General features: G+C 39.5%; 1 protein-coding gene across 14 annotated transcripts in view; it reads right to left on the bottom strand.

Moving 5' to 3' along the window:
• Positions 1–19,350, bottom strand: part of rims1a (regulating synaptic membrane exocytosis 1a) — a 132,478-nt gene that overhangs the window by 36,084 nt on the left and 77,044 nt on the right. For 11 of the 14 annotated variants that reach the window (XM_078176205.1, XM_033613539.2, XM_033613542.2 and 8 more), the window contains 10 exons: positions 12,167–12,207; positions 10,113–10,226; positions 9,841–9,940; positions 8,021–8,144; positions 5,360–5,377; positions 3,861–3,907; positions 1,652–1,767; positions 1,430–1,560; positions 582–753; positions 150–297 (listed from right to left, as the gene is read on the bottom strand). In XM_078176205.1, the coding sequence (XP_078032331.1) occupies positions 150–297; positions 582–753; positions 1,430–1,560; positions 1,652–1,767; positions 3,861–3,907; positions 5,360–5,377; positions 8,021–8,144; positions 9,841–9,940; positions 10,113–10,226; positions 12,167–12,207 (1,011 nt within the window). The remainder of the gene's footprint in view (positions 1–149; positions 298–581; positions 754–1,429; positions 1,561–1,651; positions 1,768–3,860; positions 3,908–5,359; positions 5,378–8,020; positions 8,145–9,840; positions 9,941–10,112; positions 10,227–12,166; positions 12,208–19,350) is intronic. The other 3 variants (XM_078176208.1, XM_078176210.1, XM_033613549.2) reach the window with 2 other exon arrangements.

The following is a 19,350-nucleotide window of genomic DNA, read 5'->3' as shown; positions in this document are numbered from 1 at the left end:
CATGTTATACTTTGCTCACTGATAGTAAACCACACACAGTCCTTTCTCTGTCATACAGTGAAGCATGCATGCACACTCACACACAGAGGTTATGAGAGAGCTTATACATACATTTATAAAAACAGCAGCATTCAAAGACTCTGACTTACGCTGCAGCTTCTTGCCAGGGGTGTCTGTGTGTCGTCGGGGCAGGTATGGGGAGGGTCGGGGCAGCGGTATGGATGAGACATCATGGGTTTGGAGTGGATACCAGTGAGGTTTGTCGTCCAATAAGGCCGTCTCCAGCTCTATCAGGATCTGCTCAAGTCATAATCCACATAGTAACAACATGTTTAAGTGCTGTTTGTGGCTGCTGATTGATATACAGCAAAACAGACAGTAGGAGTTGTTTACTGTATAAACAACAGGACAGTGCTGCTCTCAACATCTGCTGTTTGGTATTTGGTGCGCAACAGCATTTTTTTTTTGGTGCACCACTGTACACACAATGCAAGATTATAGCATGGCAGGCTATAAACCTTTACAAACCAAGTCTTGTGTGTATGTGTGTGTGTGTGTGTGTGTGTGTGTGTGTGTGGTACCTCTCCCATAAAGGTGCTGTCCTCCTCCGGTGACCTGGGCTGGTCCCATATCGTCAGCTCCAGCATGTGGTTGCGGAAATCCCTGCGATGGACATGAGAGTAGACGAACGTCTGGTTCCACTTAGGCTCGCAGGTCTTCTTCATTGTTTTTGTCCTTCGTTTGCTCTTGTCACTGTGTTAAACAATAAAGACACTCAGCCAACCAACTTCCCCTTTCAGGAGACTCACATTTATTGTTTGTCCAATTAAAAAACTTAAATAGATTTAATATATTTAGTAGCTGATTCCATTGCTGCAAAATGTTTCAACACTAGTGACTGAAAGGAAAATATAATGGTAAAGTTACCTGAGCTGAGAGTGAGTTGTCACAAAAAGCGTGATCTGATCATGCTCCCACAATACTAAGAAATGGTTTGAGCAGTATTATGAGCCGTTTTTTTCACTAGGCTTTCTATTTTTAGAGACTTTTGTGGATGCACTCATCTTTGATATCATATATGCATTTTAATAATTGCAAGCCAAGTCTCCACTGGCTTTAGAGAGTTACTAAAGTGTGTATGCTATCAATTAATTCGTAGAAAGAAAACTGGCATAGGCCAAAATCAGAATCAGCAGGTCAGACTTTTAAAAAATTGGAAATCAGAAATGGCTAAGAAAAAAAAAAGTTGCATCTCTACAGGGGATGTAATGATTTTACACTCATGGTAACGGTTAATGTGTGGTTCTGCTTATCTAAACTCACCACCCAGTGTGATGACAGATTTTAATGCACTTCGTAAAAATCAATTTATTGTAGTCCATCTAAACCTATTTAGATCACTACGACTCCCTGTGAAGGGACAGCATACCTGCGATCAGGGAGGAAGTACATTTTAACATAGGGGCTCCGGGGTCGTCCGTCGGGCCGAAGAGGAAGTTCTGCAGCCTGCAGCACGTTGACTATTAGCTGATGACCCACTTTGTCATACCACAGCTTCACCTGGGTGGGAAAAAAATACAAACAAAGTCTGATGCTTCATCTTCAGTTTAACACATCAACAGCCCAACACACTTAAAGTGCGCACACTCACTGAGAGTTGCCCTGGCATTAACTGTGGAGCATCTTGGAGCATCCCGGGACTGGAGGGAGACAGGACATTTAAGGATGGTCTCTCCATCTTCTGGGACTCAAAAGAACTGGAACCTGCTATGAAAAAAGGGGGAAATGATTTGAAGCCCCAAGAAGAGAATGTCGGCTCTATTTCTGACTAAAACAAGACAAGAGTCTGAGGAAAAACGTGAGACACTTATTCAGTAAGGAGTGAAAATATAATCTGGTTAGTGTATTCCTATCTATGTAATATCCAGCATCCATTCCTTAACTTGGAAAACTTCACATAAAAAGAGCACAGACCATTCCCCTGCTGTCAGGATGACAAACTACCAAGCTTCTGTCCTACTTTGAGTCCAATAGGCTTTTGTTTAGAAGTATTGGGCCCCCATATGCCTTATAAAATGGTCTTATGATCAAGTTTTATTTTAACTACTGACTATTCGTATACCCATTACCTCACTCTTGACATACATTATAAGCCCTATTTACACCTGGTATTAACATGCACCTTGGGTAACCGGATCACAAGTGGACAGCTCTAAGTACAAGTGTGAATGCATCTAACACATCATCAATGAATCTTTAGATTCTATCACTCAAAACACATTCAGAGGCGGCCTGGGCCACATATGGTCACATTCTTTCAGCAGTGTGTATGCTAATTGTACTGGGCCACACTGAAGAACTGCCTACTCAGCTGACATCCCTTCTTATCCAGCTCCCCACTGGATATGCAAACTTTCTGTTGCTGCTGTTACACAGGCTAGACCAAGTGTCAACCTCTGGGGCTACAAATGAACCCAACACAGAAGTGCCATGATCTGCAGTTCTTTAACTTGAGACATGCTCCAGAAGTGAGTCAATCCCCATAGACCCCTACGTTAAAATGCCCAACTTTACAGCAGAAATAATCATGGTCACAAGCCTGTTACAAAAATGGTTTTGGTCTCCGTAGCGAATTCCAACAATCAAAACAACTGTATAGGGGGTGAATTTTTATACAACTCACCCGTTAACATTTTTATCAAGGCTCAAAATTGCACATATTTAAGGGCAGGGCCAATTGAGTGATAGTCTGTCTGAGAGGCATCAACCCCCTCGTCCAAATATGGTCACTTCTGGCTCTAAAACCCCAAACATGGCAACAGTTGAAACGCTGAACTTGAGGCTTCAAAATAGGAGTCCACAAACCAATGGGTAATGTCATGAAAGCCATTTCCATTATTTCATACAGTCTACGGTCAAGACACACGTGAAGACACATTCTCATGCCAGGTGTCAACAGACAGACTGAAGTCTGTTCACTTGTGATCTGATCAAATAAGATGCATGTTCTAACCAGATGTAAACAGGCTCATTGACATAATGAATTTCCTGCAATATTAGCTGTTAGCGACTTTTCTGGTTAAAGTCACACAAAATTGCATTGTCAACTGTGAGTTTAGAGGGGAATGGGAATGCAGAGACTTTTTGTGCTTGTGATAATGAGCTGTTTGTTCAACATTTTTTCGGATATACTGTAAATTAATTCACTTTCACTCTGAGAGTTAATGAGTAGATTGATACTACTCTCATATCTGTGTGTTGCTTACAGACCTGGAGCTGGGAGATGATTAGCCTAGCTCAGCATACATACTGCAGCTAAACTAGCTCCAAAGTTTAACACTACACCTACCAGCACCTCTAAAGTTCACTGATTAACCAGTTGTTTCTCGAATATTTAATCAGCACACAAACAGAAATGTAAATATGCCAACTACAGATTTTACGAGAAGTTACACACTATAATTCTATTTCTTGACAAAAACCAGTACGCTGCCAGATATGGATGTTGAGCACAGGTTTTAGTATTGGTTCTGTTCAGGCACAATGGTACAAAAAATGGTAAACTTTTGTGAAAACAAAACTTCAGGAAGCCACTCCACCCAAAGACTGTCACAGCATGATTCACTCTAGAATCACCATCAGCGGTTTCACATTTCTGTTTGTGTGTGGATTGAACAAACAAACTCTGGAGAGAGTCAGGCTAGCTGTTTCCCCCTGTTTCCAGTCTTAATGCTAAGCTAGGCTAATTATCACCTGGCTCTGGCACCATAGTCAGCACACAGACATATCTGCTTACTTGCAAAGCAAACACTGACAGACAGGCATACAAGATATTTCAACATTCCACAGGAGATACCTACTAGATTCTAATGGAGGGTGGGACGTGTCGGGGATTCTTGGGATATCACTGGAAAAGAAGCAGAAGTCCATGTCAGTCACTCTCATTCTGGCATCTAACTGGATTAAACAAAGTTAGTAGTGTTCTTGATGCACAGGCATACATGCATATAAATGTGGTAGTGGAAGAAAGTAGCACTGCAATTAAAGTTATTTGAAGATTAAAATGTAATGTGATTAAAAAACATGGAAAAGCATAGGGGAGATGTGAGTAGAGCCAAGTTCTTCTCATGACTGCAGTGTTTCCCAGACTCATTCAGATGTTTTGTCTGGCCAATGGTCATCTGAAATAATAATGGTTGGGAACCAGGAGCTCAATTCTGTCCACACCACCGTCTTTTCTTATCCACCACCACCACCACTACAATTAAGGATCCCATGGGAAACACCAGAATCCATTGCACCAGCTTCATGTAATAAAAGCATGGGGATCTGTATAACACTTATCAGAAAAATGTCATTTTGAATTTAAAATCTGAAAAGTAAAAAAGTTCATAATTTAAAATTTGCAGCCCCACCAATGATATTTGGAGGGTTTTTTCAGTGTTGGTTTGGCAGCACATGAGAAGGAAGTATTTTAAATTTTCAGCAAACTAATACTATATATTACCATATTTTCTTTAAATAGTTCAACATTTGGTAATTTACACTTATTTAATTTCTTTCTGAGAGTGAGAGATGAGGAGATGGATGCAACTGTCATGTCTGTCTACAGAGCTAGGACTGGGATGTGGTTAGCCTAGCTTAGCATAAAGCCTGGAAGCAGCTAGGTGAATGGCCTCCCAGCATCTGCGCTGAACATATCATAAAAACATGAGAAATCCATCTTCTCATTTCACTAGGAAAGAAAGCAAATAAGCACATCTCCCAAAATGTTAAACTATTTCAAGTTTTTAATATTTACTTTTATACACAGATATTTAACTGATAAGTGTTTCATGGACCCTAGGTTGCCTTGGAGCCCATTCCAAAATCAAAAATTGAAAACATGTAAATGAAATAAAGTAAATATTGCTTGCATTATGAATCCCAATGTCCCAACTTCCAAACCAAGGGATTAAAAGTAAAAAACAAACAAAAAAAAAAAAGCATTTCTTATATGACACTGTAAGTGCTGAATTTCACTTTAGGATCCTAAGACTAAACCAGGAATGAAAAAGAGGAATTCCAAACTCCGCACAAACAGTTTGCTTGCAAAAGCAATGCTACATTGATGGACATTTCCCATTGGCCATTTTGTATCCCTCTAAGTGAACTTTCAGCTTAAAAAATTTAATTGCAGACTACAAGTTGCAGCTTGTTTTTTTTCCACAAAAGTCAATAGTTACATCAACTGACATCCCTAATAAACAGCATTCAGTTCAGTTCATTCAGGGATGCAAAATGGCACCAGCAAAACCAAAGTTGTTTTTAAAAGCATGAAAGGATTAAGGGGTCCTAATAAAATGGGCAGATTACTTACTGATATTTTCTATACACCCTTCGTGAGTGTTTGGAGAGAAATTAATACATTCAACTATTTTCCCCATCAAAGAGCAATTAAATCTTAAGAAAGGCTACAAGAGTTTCACGCAGTAGTAACTTCTTTACCGTGAAATAAGTCTTATGTAAAGCCATTGCAATAGGATAACCTTACTCACAACAATATCTTATTGGAAATGCTGAAACACAACTTGTACTGTACTTTGTTACTCAGTGATCTATGTCAGGTTACTGACTGACTGACTATCTTATCCTGGGAAGTGAATTGACATTCTTGTTTCAGATATATATACTGAGATATGACAGTAATGCTTTATTTTACAGGTCTTTCCTTATAATTTTCAAATAAGTTCCTTGGAAGTGTTCTGGACTATATAATTTGTCACAAACTAAAGGCAAACAGAGAAATGGAGGCAATATAAAATTGACCCTTTGCTAAGCCCTGCCCCTTTGTAATGCTCCACCAAGCTGTATGAGCTAGCATAGTGCCCACACTGTAACTTCCTGCACTCACTGATGAAATATTATCACATTTTTGGAAAAACAAAAAAGTGATTCCTGAAAAAGGCAGACAGAGGGGTCTATAACATATGTTTGAAGAATATATCCAGGATATTACCCATGTCAAACTGACTCAGCAGCAAAACAGGCTCAAATGATGAAGATAGTTAGAAGCTAAAGCGGAACTATAGGCTACAGATCACAGTGCAAAAGTGAACCACCACATCACTGGTGACCGATTCAGAAGACAATAAATATTAAGGGAAACTTTGCTGATATTGAACCAGCTGTGTGGCATCGCATTGTGTGCAGATGAACGAAGTTTGGCTTCACCCCCGTGCCACCGCCAGTGGTCAGACCTCCACCACTGGACTGTGAGGAGCTCCACGGCAAGGCAAACACCATTCTTCTGATGCCATACAGCTGGTTAAATATCTGCAATGTTTCCATGCTTACTTTCACTGGTCCCTGTAGAGCAGGGTCGATCTTTGTAAGTGGTATGAGCATTAAAAAGCAAAAGCAGCATGTGCATACATTCAGTAGGCTGTACCTTCATTAGCTAGTTAGCTAACCCTACACTTTTCAGGATCTGATTTTGGTTTTGGAACAGGGAAGAAACGTATATCTCCTTCCAACCTCTTAGCTCGGAATAAACAAAACCAGCCTGAAAATGAAAGGAAATCTGAAACAACTGCACTGGAGTCAATGGAGCACAGCTGTGTTGCTGAGCCTGGTCTGAGCCGGCCCGATGCTACTCTATCATTGGTCAGTCTGCGTCTGGGGGTGGGGCTTAACCAAGGGTCAATTGGTACACTTTCAATTAACTAATTCAAATTAACTGGTAGCAGAACCCAGGAAGACATCCGAGTCAACATATGTACAGAGTCTAACATCAATAAGAAATGAATGATAAATTATTACTTTAAATGAAGCAAGGAAATGTCTATTTTCCAAACGATTAGCACTAAATTCCATAGGTCTTTCTTTCAAACTTCCAAATAAATTATTAGGATACTGTTCTTAAATTACAAACCAACTTTTTAAGATACATAATATCTGCTTTTGAGATAGTGAGATAAGTTTAACGTGTCTTATCATTATAGTGTAAAAACCAGCTCTTATTGATTAAACTATGGCTATTAATAATTTAAACAGACTTATCTCCCAAATGTCTCTCAAATCACAACTTACTATATTCATCATTTATCCGTGCATATTGATCCTCCGCACTTCACACAAATAAGACTTATCCTACAGTGGTTTGAACATACTCAAAAAATTAAATGCATTTTAGCAAATTATCTTCAATTGCAATAACTCTACTACAATAATGGTGACTTCAAGACATTTAAACAAATGATAGCATGAGATAGATCAATTAAGTCAACGTGATCATGAGAAATTCATCAGTATAGTTATGAGGTTATTTCCTGTCTGCATGCAACAATGAAATAGGCCCCTAATGCAGCTATTCAACCACATACTTCAAATGAACATGTCTGCCTTATTGAATTTAAATAAAATTCTGTTTTAATAAGCTAGTAAAGACGACATTTTAGAAAGAACACATCAACCATCATCTGACTCAGATAAATACATTTTATGAGGCAAAAAATTATGCATTCTTTTAAATCAGTCACTTTCAAACCACAGGCCAACAACTGCACTCACAACTGTGTTCATGACCAGCTTGGCTGAATTTTTACAAGGCATCAACCAACAAGAAATATCTGATGCAGCCACTTTTACTTTTATGGAGCTTACAGCCGATTTTATGTGGTCAATAATAATTCACCTTATATCATCCTAGGAATAAACACAAGTGCTTTTTTAAAGGGGACATACGAGACAAGATGGAAATCTCCTGTTTCAAAACTTGGCAACCCCTGCAGCAGGTAATGGCAGGCTATTTTTAATACTTTGAATGCAGTCGCACAGTCATAGTCAGAATACAAATAAACATCCCTGTCTGTGGTCGGCCAACTCTGAGTCAGAGCCTCAGCCAACACTATCTGGTTAAATAAGGGTTAAATTCAAACAGCAACATTTAGACTGACTTAAGGGTTGCATTTTTTTTACAACATCAAAATCAAAAAACAACAGAGACAGGTGTATAGAGTGTGTTTTATTCCCGACTTACCCAATAGGCCTGGATACCACCAGCTCCACTTGAGGCTCAGCTTGAGATTCCAGGATGATGTTGTAAACTTCCTTCATGGTCGCTCCCGGTAATAGCTTCCCGTTCCACTGCAAAACTTCATCTCCTGGAATCAGACATGCATGTGCATTTGAAATTATTTGTAATATTGTGATATTCACCAAGTTGGGCGTGAGGGCTGGGTGTGAGTCAGGGTATCAGACGAGTTCAAGGATTATTCATCTTTATTCTATATTTTTCATTCCGTCGAAAAATCCCATTAAAAGAGCAAAACCAACAATGTGTTAGTCCACTTCTCAATACTTTCCAGCCCCGGTGCACAGCTCAGAGCCCATTCATGCCAATTGACAACACACATTTCACAAATATTTATTTTCTTAAAAAGGCTTGGTAATTTCGTAGAAAAGCTGTGCACTGTAGGTCTTAGCAAGTGTGACTCAAGCAGGAGGGAATCGTGCATTTATTTGGAACTATTTTCGACAGCGGATTAATCCACATTCGGTGCGCCTGTGAGTACTTGTGGCAACAGGACGGTGTATGTGGGATGGAGTCAAAATAAACAACATTGTGTGTGTGTGTGCATGGTAATGAAGGAGCATGTCACCTGGTGCATCAGTGGGAACGTTAAAATGCACACTAATATTTCAGCATTATTTCGAGTATGAAAATATTCTGAATTTGATAAGGGTCATGTATTAATTGTCCAAATCAGACCATTTTCTGAATGTAACATTTTCTGATTAAGACGTGTGATGTGTATCATTATTGAGGTTTTACCAGCATTATTTGGACTTGTATACAGTACAGCCTATTCAGAATATGCGTCTCCACTGGGGTTTTTAATGCAGTTTGTGTCACACAGCCTCTTGTCTGTTTACAGTCACCTCTGTGCATTGTCATGTCATGTTGTACACAAACCAGCTACTCAACAGTTTGCAAGGCTGTGCGGTAGAGTCCAAATTTCTGGTTGGAATAAGAAACACACCTGCTTGTAAACTTTATGAAAGACTTTCAGCAGGTTTTCGGGTATGTGCAAATATCACATCACCGACCTTCTGAAATAGGTGGTTGAAGAAATAAAAGACGGAGGCTGTGTTTGTATGGTCCAACAAGTTTGCAACAGGTAGGAAACTTTGAAAACCCTGTTTTGATGCAAAAGAGCAAAATGGCACAAGCCATTCAGCCGTTCCACTGCTCTATATTTTCACGTGATTAACAACATGTTAGGACATGTTCATCTGAGTATGCACGGCTGCATGTAAACGGGAATATCAGTGGAATATTCATTTTCATTTGCCATGTAAACAGCTTAGCAGGAATAATTTATTTTTCGGAATAAGGGCTATTTTGTGCATGTAAACGTAGTGACTGTGACTTATTGATATTGAATATTGAAGCTCCACAGTTCAAAGGACGAACATATATCAGGTTTTAATATACACACAAAACTTGTTAGTAGGATCAATTAATTCCTCATTTTGGCCTTTTTATGAGATCTGTTAACATATAATACAATATACTGTGTATTATGACCAGTTAAGCTAATACAAGATATGAAACCATAAAGCCACAAAAAAAAAAAAAAACAAGTTAAATGTATTTAGTAAATCAGCTCCTCCTAATCCAATAGTAAACGTGCAACAAACCTGCCACTGTATAGCATTAAATAAGGCCTCTAAAATGGTTTTTAAGACACTGTGATGTTAATAGGCCTTATGTTTGGATCACAATGACCATAATGATCATAATTCCAGTCTTTGTCAAGACCTACAAATATTATAGCACATTATGGTTTAGACTACCTGCTCTGAGATGTCCCACTACGTCAGCCAGGCTTCCTTTCTTGACTTTAGTGATGAAGGCACCTAATCTCCCTGACTCTGTTATTCTGCCTCCCACCACCTAGACAGAGAGACAAATAGAGAGAGACACAGAGAGAGACAAAGATTAGCGTCATAGCCGTCATAGCCGTAATAGCCGTAAGCAATGGTGACTGAACACATTACTATAATAATAATATCACAACCATAAATAAGCAACACTATGTGCGTGTGTATGTGTGCCCATCTCTGACCTTTAACCCCAGCAGAGCTCCGGCTTCTTTAGGCATGCTGGCGCTCCTCTTGCTGAGGGTGATTCTTCCAATTAAATGGTCTCCCTCTTTGGATGGCTGCCAGGTTACAGGATGCTGCAACAAGAGACAACAAGAGATACGTACAGCTGCACACACTGATACTCAGAGGACATATACGCAAATATGAAGACAGGAATATAAAATCAGTTACTACTGGAGAAATACAACCAGTTTTGAATGTTATGAAATTCCATATTTTGGAATGTTATGTCATGTTTCAGCTGCAGTAAACCTTCCGAAGTCTACAGTGTTTCCTTTCTGTGACAATATAGACTGTTTATGATCATGTTGTTACCTGTGAGTGTCCTTGTTGGATCAGCATGATTAAGTCTTCCTTTAAAATAGTTGTTAAATATGTATATGGATTAAAAGTGAACAGCATTTCGGTTGCTTTAGTAATGTGGCTTAATGCATGTCCAGTTTCTTCAAGAGCTAGTGTTTGATGATTGGTAACTTAAAGCATTGTGGGTTCATTTACGCTATGCTTTTTCCCGCTAAGGGCGGCAATGGTTTGCAGCAGTTCCAAGGAATGAATTAGCTTAAGTTTGCTATCCATTATCATCAACTGCTATAACACAACAGTCATTTAACATTACACTTGTAAAAGCCGAAACATTTGCTGGTATTGACACTGGATCTGGTGGGTATTTCCTGATAAAAAAAAAGCTGTCATGTGTTTTATATTAAGCCTTTGAACTCTGCAACAGAAATGGTCTGCCAGTGCCTACATTGGTATTTTTGCTTATTGTGATGTCAATTCTTGGAGTATCTTCAAATGATTCATATTTCTAAAATCTGCACAACCAGAGCTGAAAGCTTATGTAAGTCAATAAACCATAATAACTGATAAAAGTATTGAAATAGTGTCATAAAAAGAAATACAAAAATCAGTATTGTGCAAACAACAATCTCCCGTTGCCATTACAGGGAGCAAATCTGTGATTCCTAGGATAGCGAAGGCATGACCTGCCCTATCCTGCCTTACTCTGCCTCTAATTGGCTTACCATGACGTTCTTACTCTAACCCTAACCAATCTTACACCTCTTGCCTAAACCTAACCAACCCAACCAACGAAGGCAACGAGTACAAGCCAATCAGGGGAGGCAGGTCATCCCTTCACCTTCACACCAGGGAAATATCAGTGTTATCATGGCGAATACTGTGTTCATTCATTCATTCATTTTCTGTAAATGCTTATCCTGTTAGGGGTCGCAGGGATGCTGGTGCCTATCCCAGCTGACATTGGGCAAGAGGCAGGGTACACCCTGGACAGGTCACCAGACTATCACAGGGCTGACACATAGAAACAGACAACCATTCACGCTCACATTCACACCTACGGACAATTTAGAGTCACCAATTAACCTGCATGTCTTTGGACTGTGGGAGGAAGTACCAGTAGAAAACCCACACTGAAACAGGGAGAACATGCAAACTCCGTGAAGAAGGGCCCCCTCACCCCGGGGTTCAAACCCTCCGTGCCACTGCGAATGCTATGTTTGCACTGCATTTAAGGTAAGGTAACGTAAGGTGATGATGTGGAAGACAGACGCCTTTGCTTTCAGGTGTAGAAAGAGTAATTATCGTTCTTATTTTAGATTGACTGAAACAGGATCGTGCAAACAACCATCTCCTACAGCCATCCACGGATCGTCCATTTTTAAAGGGTTAATGAATTCTTTGGATAAATAGAAAAACAATTGAGTGATTAGCATACACAGTGGCAGCAACCATTACAACAGTCAATGGAAAAAAAAGGTTACTTTCTCAAAAGGGCATCCAAGTTAAAGTGGAGGACTGTGCTCACCACAGCAATGAGAAACTTACACATATACACAATTCACATGTAACACATAACTGTTGACACACCTATCATCTCTATTGAAATCTGCAAAGACAAATTTGGGACAATCTGGCTCCACTTCAAACTGATCTAAAAACATTTCAGCTGAATATGAAAAACATGAGATAAAAAGAAAAAACGATGACTTACATGCCATACGGTGGGGTCATGAGGATAGCACTCCCAGTCGCCTGCAAGAGAAAAGAGAGCGACTCACATACTGTGCATGAAGCAGAGATGGTGACCTTCTTCATATCCCCATTATACATACACACACATACACACCCACGCATACAGTGGAAGTGTATACACAGCACATACCAGCCTGAGTCCTTTCATACACAGCTCAGCCAAATTTGGAAGGTATTTGTTTACAGTGGAGAGGGTTAAGTTTATTGAATATTCAGGCCTGGGCTAGAATTAGAAATTTATCACTGCTGTGGCAGGACTCGGACTCAAAGTAGTCCGCCGAGGCAGTGGTGATATACCAAAGCACAGCTAAGCCTTTTAAAATGCTCGAAATCCCTCCCAGATATTTTACAGATTAGATGTTGTGGCTCTTCTCCAGGGGTAACGCAGTGTTGTATTACTAAATACAAACTGTGATAAATAATGACCTCATGTTAATGGTCAATGTGAAGCAGCTCAAACAAAAACTCTATTAGAGCTGCAGAAAAACATTAAAAGAATGCATATATTTCCTTTACATTATTTTTTTTATTAACTTATGCTTTTTAAATACAATCCATGAATGAATTTATCAGTCTCAAAAAGCTATTAGAACTTCAAATGTTTGCATTTAAATGATACACAACAACAAAAGTCAGTCCATAATAAATTATTCTTCATCTAATTATTCGTCTTTTTATCCTTATATTTAATCTATGTAGTAAGTAGTAAGTTTAGAAATAAAAAATAAAAATAAAATAAAAAATATATTTTTAGTGTAATTATTCTACTTATTTTTTGTCTCAAAACTATTCATTAATAATTTATTTTTTAATGATTTTTTATTATTATATTAAATTGTAAAATATAACATAAGTCTAAAAAATAAAATAAAAACTATATTCATTTACTTATTTATCTAATTATTCTATTTACTTATTCTGTCTTTTTCTTCTGTCAATTTATTGATAATCTAATTTTAAAATGGAGTTGTCTTTTATTCCTATTTTTAATTTAAACATGCAGCAGAAGTAAGTCTAAGAAAAAATAAAATGAAAACTAAACTTTTTATCCAAGTATTCTATTTACTAATTCTGTCTGAAAATGATTTATTAAGAATGTAATTTTAAGGAGTTGTTTTTAATTCTAATATCGAACTGAATCAATTAAAGAAACCTTTGCAAAAATAGATAAATACAGTACAGGCCAAAAGTTTGGACACACCTTCTCATTCAATGCATTTTCTTTATTTTCATGACTATTTACATTGTAGATTCTCACTGAAGGCATCAAAACTATGAATGAACACATGTGGAGTTATGTACTTAACAAAAAAGGTGAAATAACTGAAAACATGTTTTATATTCTAGTTTCTTCAAAATAGCCACCCTTTGCTCTGATTACTGCTTTGCACACTCTTGGCATTCTCTCCATGAGCTTCAAGAGGTAGTCACCTGAAATGGTTTTCCAACAGTCTTGAAGGAGTTCCCAGAGGTGTTTAGCACTTGTTGGCCCCTTTGCCTTCACTCTGCGGTCCAGCTCACCCCAAACCATCTCGATTGGGTTCATGTCCGGTGACTGTGGAGGCCAGGTCATCTGCCGCAGCACTCCATCACTCTCCTTCTTGGTCAAATAGCCCTTACACAGCCTGGAGGTGTGTTTGGGGTCATTGTCCTGTTGAAAAATAAATGATCGTCCAACTAAACGCAAACCGGATGGGATGGCATGTCGCTGCAGGATGCTGTGGTAGCCATGCTGGTTCAGTGTGCCTTCAATTTTGAATAAATCCCCAACAGTGTCACCAGCAAAACACCCCCACACCATCACACCTCCTCCTCCATGCTTCACAGTGGGAACCAGGCATGTGGAATCCATCCGTTCACCTTTTCTACGTCTCACAAAGACACGGCGGTTGGAACCAAAGATCTCAAATTTGGACTCATCAGACCAGAGCACAGATTTCCACTGGTCTAATGTCCATTCCTTGTGTTTCTTGGCCCAAACAAATCTCTTCTGCTTGTTGCCTCTCCTTAGCAGTGGTTTCCTAGCAGCTATTTGACCATGAAGGCCTGATTGGCGCAGTCTCCTCTTAACGGTTGTTCTAGAGATGGGTCTGCTGCTAGAACTCTGTGTGGCATTCATCTGGTCTCTGATCTGAGCTGCTGTTAACTTGCGATTTCTGAGGCTGGTGACTCGGATGAACTTATCCTCAGAAGCAGAGGTGACTCTTGGTCTTCCTTTCCTGGGGCGGTCCTCATGTGTGCCAGTTTCGTTGTAGCGCTTGATGGTTTTTGCGACTCCACTTGGGGACACATTTAAAGTTTTTGCAATTTTCCGGACTGACTGACCTTCATTTCTTAAAGTAATGATGGCCACTCGTTTTTCTTTAGTTAGCTGATTGGTTCTTGCCATAATATGAATTTTAACAGTTGTCCAATAGGGCTGTCGGCTGTGTATTAACCTGACTTCTGCACAACACAACTGATGGTCCCAACCCCATTGATAAAGCAAGAAATTCCACTAATTAACCCTGATAAGGCACACCTGTGAAGTGGAAACCATTTCAGGTGACTACCTCTTGAAGCTCATGGAGAGAATGCCAAGAGTGTGCAAAGCAGTAATCAGAGCAAAGGGTGGCTATTTTGAAGAAACTAGAATATAAAACATGTTTTCAGTTATTTCACCTTTTTTTGTTAAGTACATAACTCCACATGTGTTCATTCATAGTTTTGATGCCTTCAGTGAGAATCTACAATGTAAATAGTCATGAAAATAAAGAAAACGCATTGAATGAGAAGGTGTGTCCAAACTTTTGGCCTGTACTGTATATATATATAGAAAAAAAGATTTATAATGAGTTTTTTAATTTTAATTTTTGTTAAACACAATATCTTTCTCGCTTTAACATGGAGATTTCATGACAGCTTTCATTTTAACCATTTAAAATTGAAATCATACCAGAGCAGTGGCAAGAGCTCCGATTGGCCAGACACATAACAAATGTTTAATCAGAATATATAAATTCTCCACTGCAATAAATTAACCTCAAAGGTTTAAGTCACTGAATCAGGGGGCGTCGGTAGCGTAGTGGAGGCATTGCCTCGCTGCAGTGGCCACAAGTTCGAATCCGGCTCGCTGCCCTTTGCTGCATGTCAGTCCCCACTCTCTCTCTGTCTCCCCATTTCACCTTCTGTCCTGTCAATAAAGGCAAAAAGCCAATAAAAATAATCTTTAAAAAAAAAAAAGTCACTGAAAACTATTTCTAAATAAGCATAAAAGTTCATTCTTGACCTTTGAAATAATTTGACAAAACAATCCCAAGTCAATGTCCAATCACTTTACTATATCATACAGTCCTCATTGGTGAATAGAGCCGACTAAAGATCCTAAAAGTGCTAATAGATCTGTCTCTGTGACAACTCAGCAAGTTCTATTGGCTGATGAAGACAGTGTGATAGAGCTGAAAGCTTCGGAAAAAGCTGGCAAGTGGATTTTAAGTAACGATTGTTTTCCATAATATTTCTAAATAAGTTCCAATAATTTGTTAAATGGCACAGCTTCACTTTAATTCAGTTACTTAAAGCTATAGTGCGTATGTACGTATGTCCGTCTCACCCAAGCCACTACTAGGGGAGATGACACAATGCTGATTAAGCCGATCGGCTCCTCTAGCGGTATTTTTCAATATATATCATTTTTGGTTTGCGTGTCGACCGGCGACATTCCCGCACTGGCACACAGGAAATGAAGGGCAGGGGGAGGAAGAGCAGAGAGTCTCATAGCAAGAGGTAGGGCGCAGGTAGAAAGAGAAAGCAACATGGCGGAGAACCCAAAGAAGCAGCCGAGACACGGTTCAGAAGTGGATCTAACCACAAAGAAAAAGCCTGGACGTTCGGCTGAAGGTCTATTAGCAAAGAAGGAAAGTGACTGACAGAGAAGGCAAACAAGGATTTGTATTGGCGTCGCTTTTCCTCGGTGGAGAGCCCTGAAGGAAGAAATTGGGCTGAGGGCAGACACAGATGTTGCCTTGTTGCTGTTGGATAAGTAAGTGACTTGGTTTATAATTATATTATGAGTAGTATGTGTTGCTGTTACATGTACTGGACCTAGTACTTTATTATTTTCTTGGAAATGGTGCTATGAACGTAATGTAATGTTAGCAGCCTGGTGTTCGCCACGTTGTGTAGCATTGTGTACACGGTGTGAGGCGAGTGTTACTCTGTGTACACGGAAGTGCCGGCTTATTTGTTGTAATAACGCATTATCCGCTGGGGGGGCGACAGAAGTTACGCACTATAGCTTTAATGATTTATAATAAGGATCATGATAATGATAATGTTTTTCTTTCAGGGAGCGCTCAACATGAACTGCTGCATTCTTCTCAGGTTCAGCTGGTTATTTTAAGGCAGACAGTTATACACAAAATATTTTTAATGGTTCAGCCCCATCTCCTGCTTGAGTCCAAAAACAGCCTCCTCTGTACACATGGGCCGAGGGGCGGTGTTGAAATGTGTGCAGGACCCCGACGACACTGTTATGACACAGAGTAAAACAGAGCCAAGCGTTCCTAGGAGCCAGGAGGCTATGAGGTTAATGAGTTGTGACAACTTATAGTGACATTATGTAATCTTAAAGCAAACGCTCTGACAATAGACAACTGAGTTCTCAGTTTCATAACTCGAGTGTGAACGTAATTTTGTGCAGTGGGTGGGCCACATGGGTGAGTGTGTGTTCCTGTGTTTCTAGACATACAAAAACCTGAATGAAAAAGAAAGGCTCACATAGTCACAACAGGGTCAGGACCCCATGAAGGGTCCCTTGTTGTGCAGACAGAGTTGTATGATATTTAAAGAATGGATACGCTATGCTGATAATTATCTGATAAATTTTTTTTTACTAAAAGAACATGTAGTATTAAGTGTTAAATATATTGTCTTTTAAATTAAGTCCATTTGGAGCTATCTTTATGTTCATGTCAACAGCAACATCAAGTCATGTTATCCATTGGCTATTAAATCTATTAAAATGATATATCTGCACATTGACTGCTAAAGTCACTTGACCAGTTGCTAAACCCTCCCCCAACCAGCAGTTTTTCTGTCAAAGCTTAGTGAGAGCTTTTTCCCCCTAGCTTTTCCAAAACCAAAAACCTAAGAGTAAGAGACTGATTGACTTCTCAAACAAAAGCCACACACACTGTGTGCAGCTGACTAACAGGAGTAACTCTGCGATTCTTCAAAGACCAAGGAGCAAATCAGTAATTGCATCAGTTTTTGCAACTCAAGAATAAATGTTGGCAGTGTTTGTTTTTGCAAACCGCAGATACATTGTTTGCAGCGGACACGTTAAACTTTATGTTTCAGCAACGACATGGTTAATGTGTGGTTACGTTGAGACACAAAAAACACTTTGTCATGGTTAGTAAAAGATCATACTTTGGCTTACAACCACTTTTGGTGCCACTATCCTGACGAGAAACAATGCCATGTTTGGGGCCTTAAAAGCTGCTGGAAACACAGCAATGACTTGCTTAACCACAGTCAGTTTTCTTCTTTGTTGGTTTCGAACAGTGGTCTGCAGCTTGGCAGGCATCACTCCTTGGTGACACATCAGTCACCATCTCTTCCACCGACCAATGACAGAGTCAGCTCATATACTACTTCACTTTAGAAACGTTGATATGATACGTATGAAACCTGCAAATGTAACGAATTTGGGGTTTGCAGAAACGTACAATGCCAACACTTTCTCCTGGCCATTGGGTTGGTTTTTGTGGTTATGGATATGTGTTTAAAAAGCCCAGTTCACAACGAGCATATCCACTGTGTTTTATTTCTGTATGGAAACCCGCCCTGGACACAATCAGAGTTCAGGCTAACATTAGCAGCTCTGTCCTTGCTCTTTATTGGATTGGGGGACGTTAACAGCCCAACCCCATACAACATTATCTGTGATAGCATTACTTTGGATAAAATATTAGGTACTTTTTATTCTAAAAGCCTTTTTCTCTACTGTTTGAAAATGCAAAGTAGGTAAGAGTGAAGTATGTAAGCATGTAAGCTAAGCAGGTAAGAAACCAAATAGCATTACATTAAAACAAAGTAAGAGTATATGCTTACATTTTTGCTTATCAAACTAATAATACTAGAACTATCTAGCTCTACACTGCAATACAAGAACAATGCTGTCTCTTCATTTCCATGTGTTCTACATGGTTCATCAACTGGTGAGGGTTTAGTCTCAATATTGACTCTGTCGGAAACATTATAAAGGCAGCTGTAGACAGAGGTGCAGCTCATGGAGTAGCCGGTGGTTAGCTTCTAGAGCTGATAAAACACTTGTCATTTGACTGCTTTTGTTAACTTACCTTTACTAGCCTATAAAAAGGTTCACCAAGGCCAGAAAAGGTTGACAAACTCTGGGATAAGGAGTTAAAAGTGAGAGCTGTGAACCAAGGTGCAGAGTATTATATCTGATGTGCTTTTTCTTTCCATCCTTCCTATCAGAGGATAAGTTGGAAGTGTGTGTTTGTGTGTAGAGGAGAGTACTTGCAGAGATCATAATAGGATCTACTGTACTGTGACTGACTGCATTTGTGTGTGTGTGTGTGTGTGTGTGTGTGTGTGTGTGTGTTTTCCTGCGCTGATCTTACAATGATTTACATGCCTGGACGCTTCTCGGCTGCCAGCAACCACATCTCGGAGCTGACCTGGTCTCAGTCTCGAGCTAAAAAAGGAAGCAGCGTCTCGCTGCCACGCTGGTGTGTTTAAAACCTGGCCTGACAGAACACTCTGATCCTAAACCTCCACTTGATCGATGTCAAAGCCCCTGGTTTGGGTCCAGGCTGGTGCTGTGTGCTCCCTGTCTCATCAGAACACAACACACTTTATCGATGAAAATGTAGCTTTAATGTAGCGTGAGCGTGGCTACAGTCAAATACAGTGTGTTTGGTAAACACTGTAAAAAGACCTAGAGTCACTGTAATCATCAAAAGGTAAACAACCACTTCTGTTGTTTGACACAATATTATTATTGTTCATTTGACTGATATGCTCATAAGCTTGTGCTTTCATTGAACTGCTTCAAGATCTAGTGTTTAGTATTCAGTGGCATCTAGCGGTGAGTTTGCAGATTATAACCTACTGAAACTTCTTCTCTGTGCCGAG

The sequence above is a fragment of the Epinephelus lanceolatus genome, chromosome 17 (assembly GCF_041903045.1).
Source record: "Epinephelus lanceolatus isolate andai-2023 chromosome 17, ASM4190304v1, whole genome shotgun sequence".
NCBI classification, from domain to species: domain Eukaryota; kingdom Metazoa; phylum Chordata; class Actinopteri; order Perciformes; family Serranidae; genus Epinephelus; species Epinephelus lanceolatus.
Note: the sequence above shows the minus strand (reverse complement) of the source record. Positions and strands in the feature narration are given on the sequence as shown.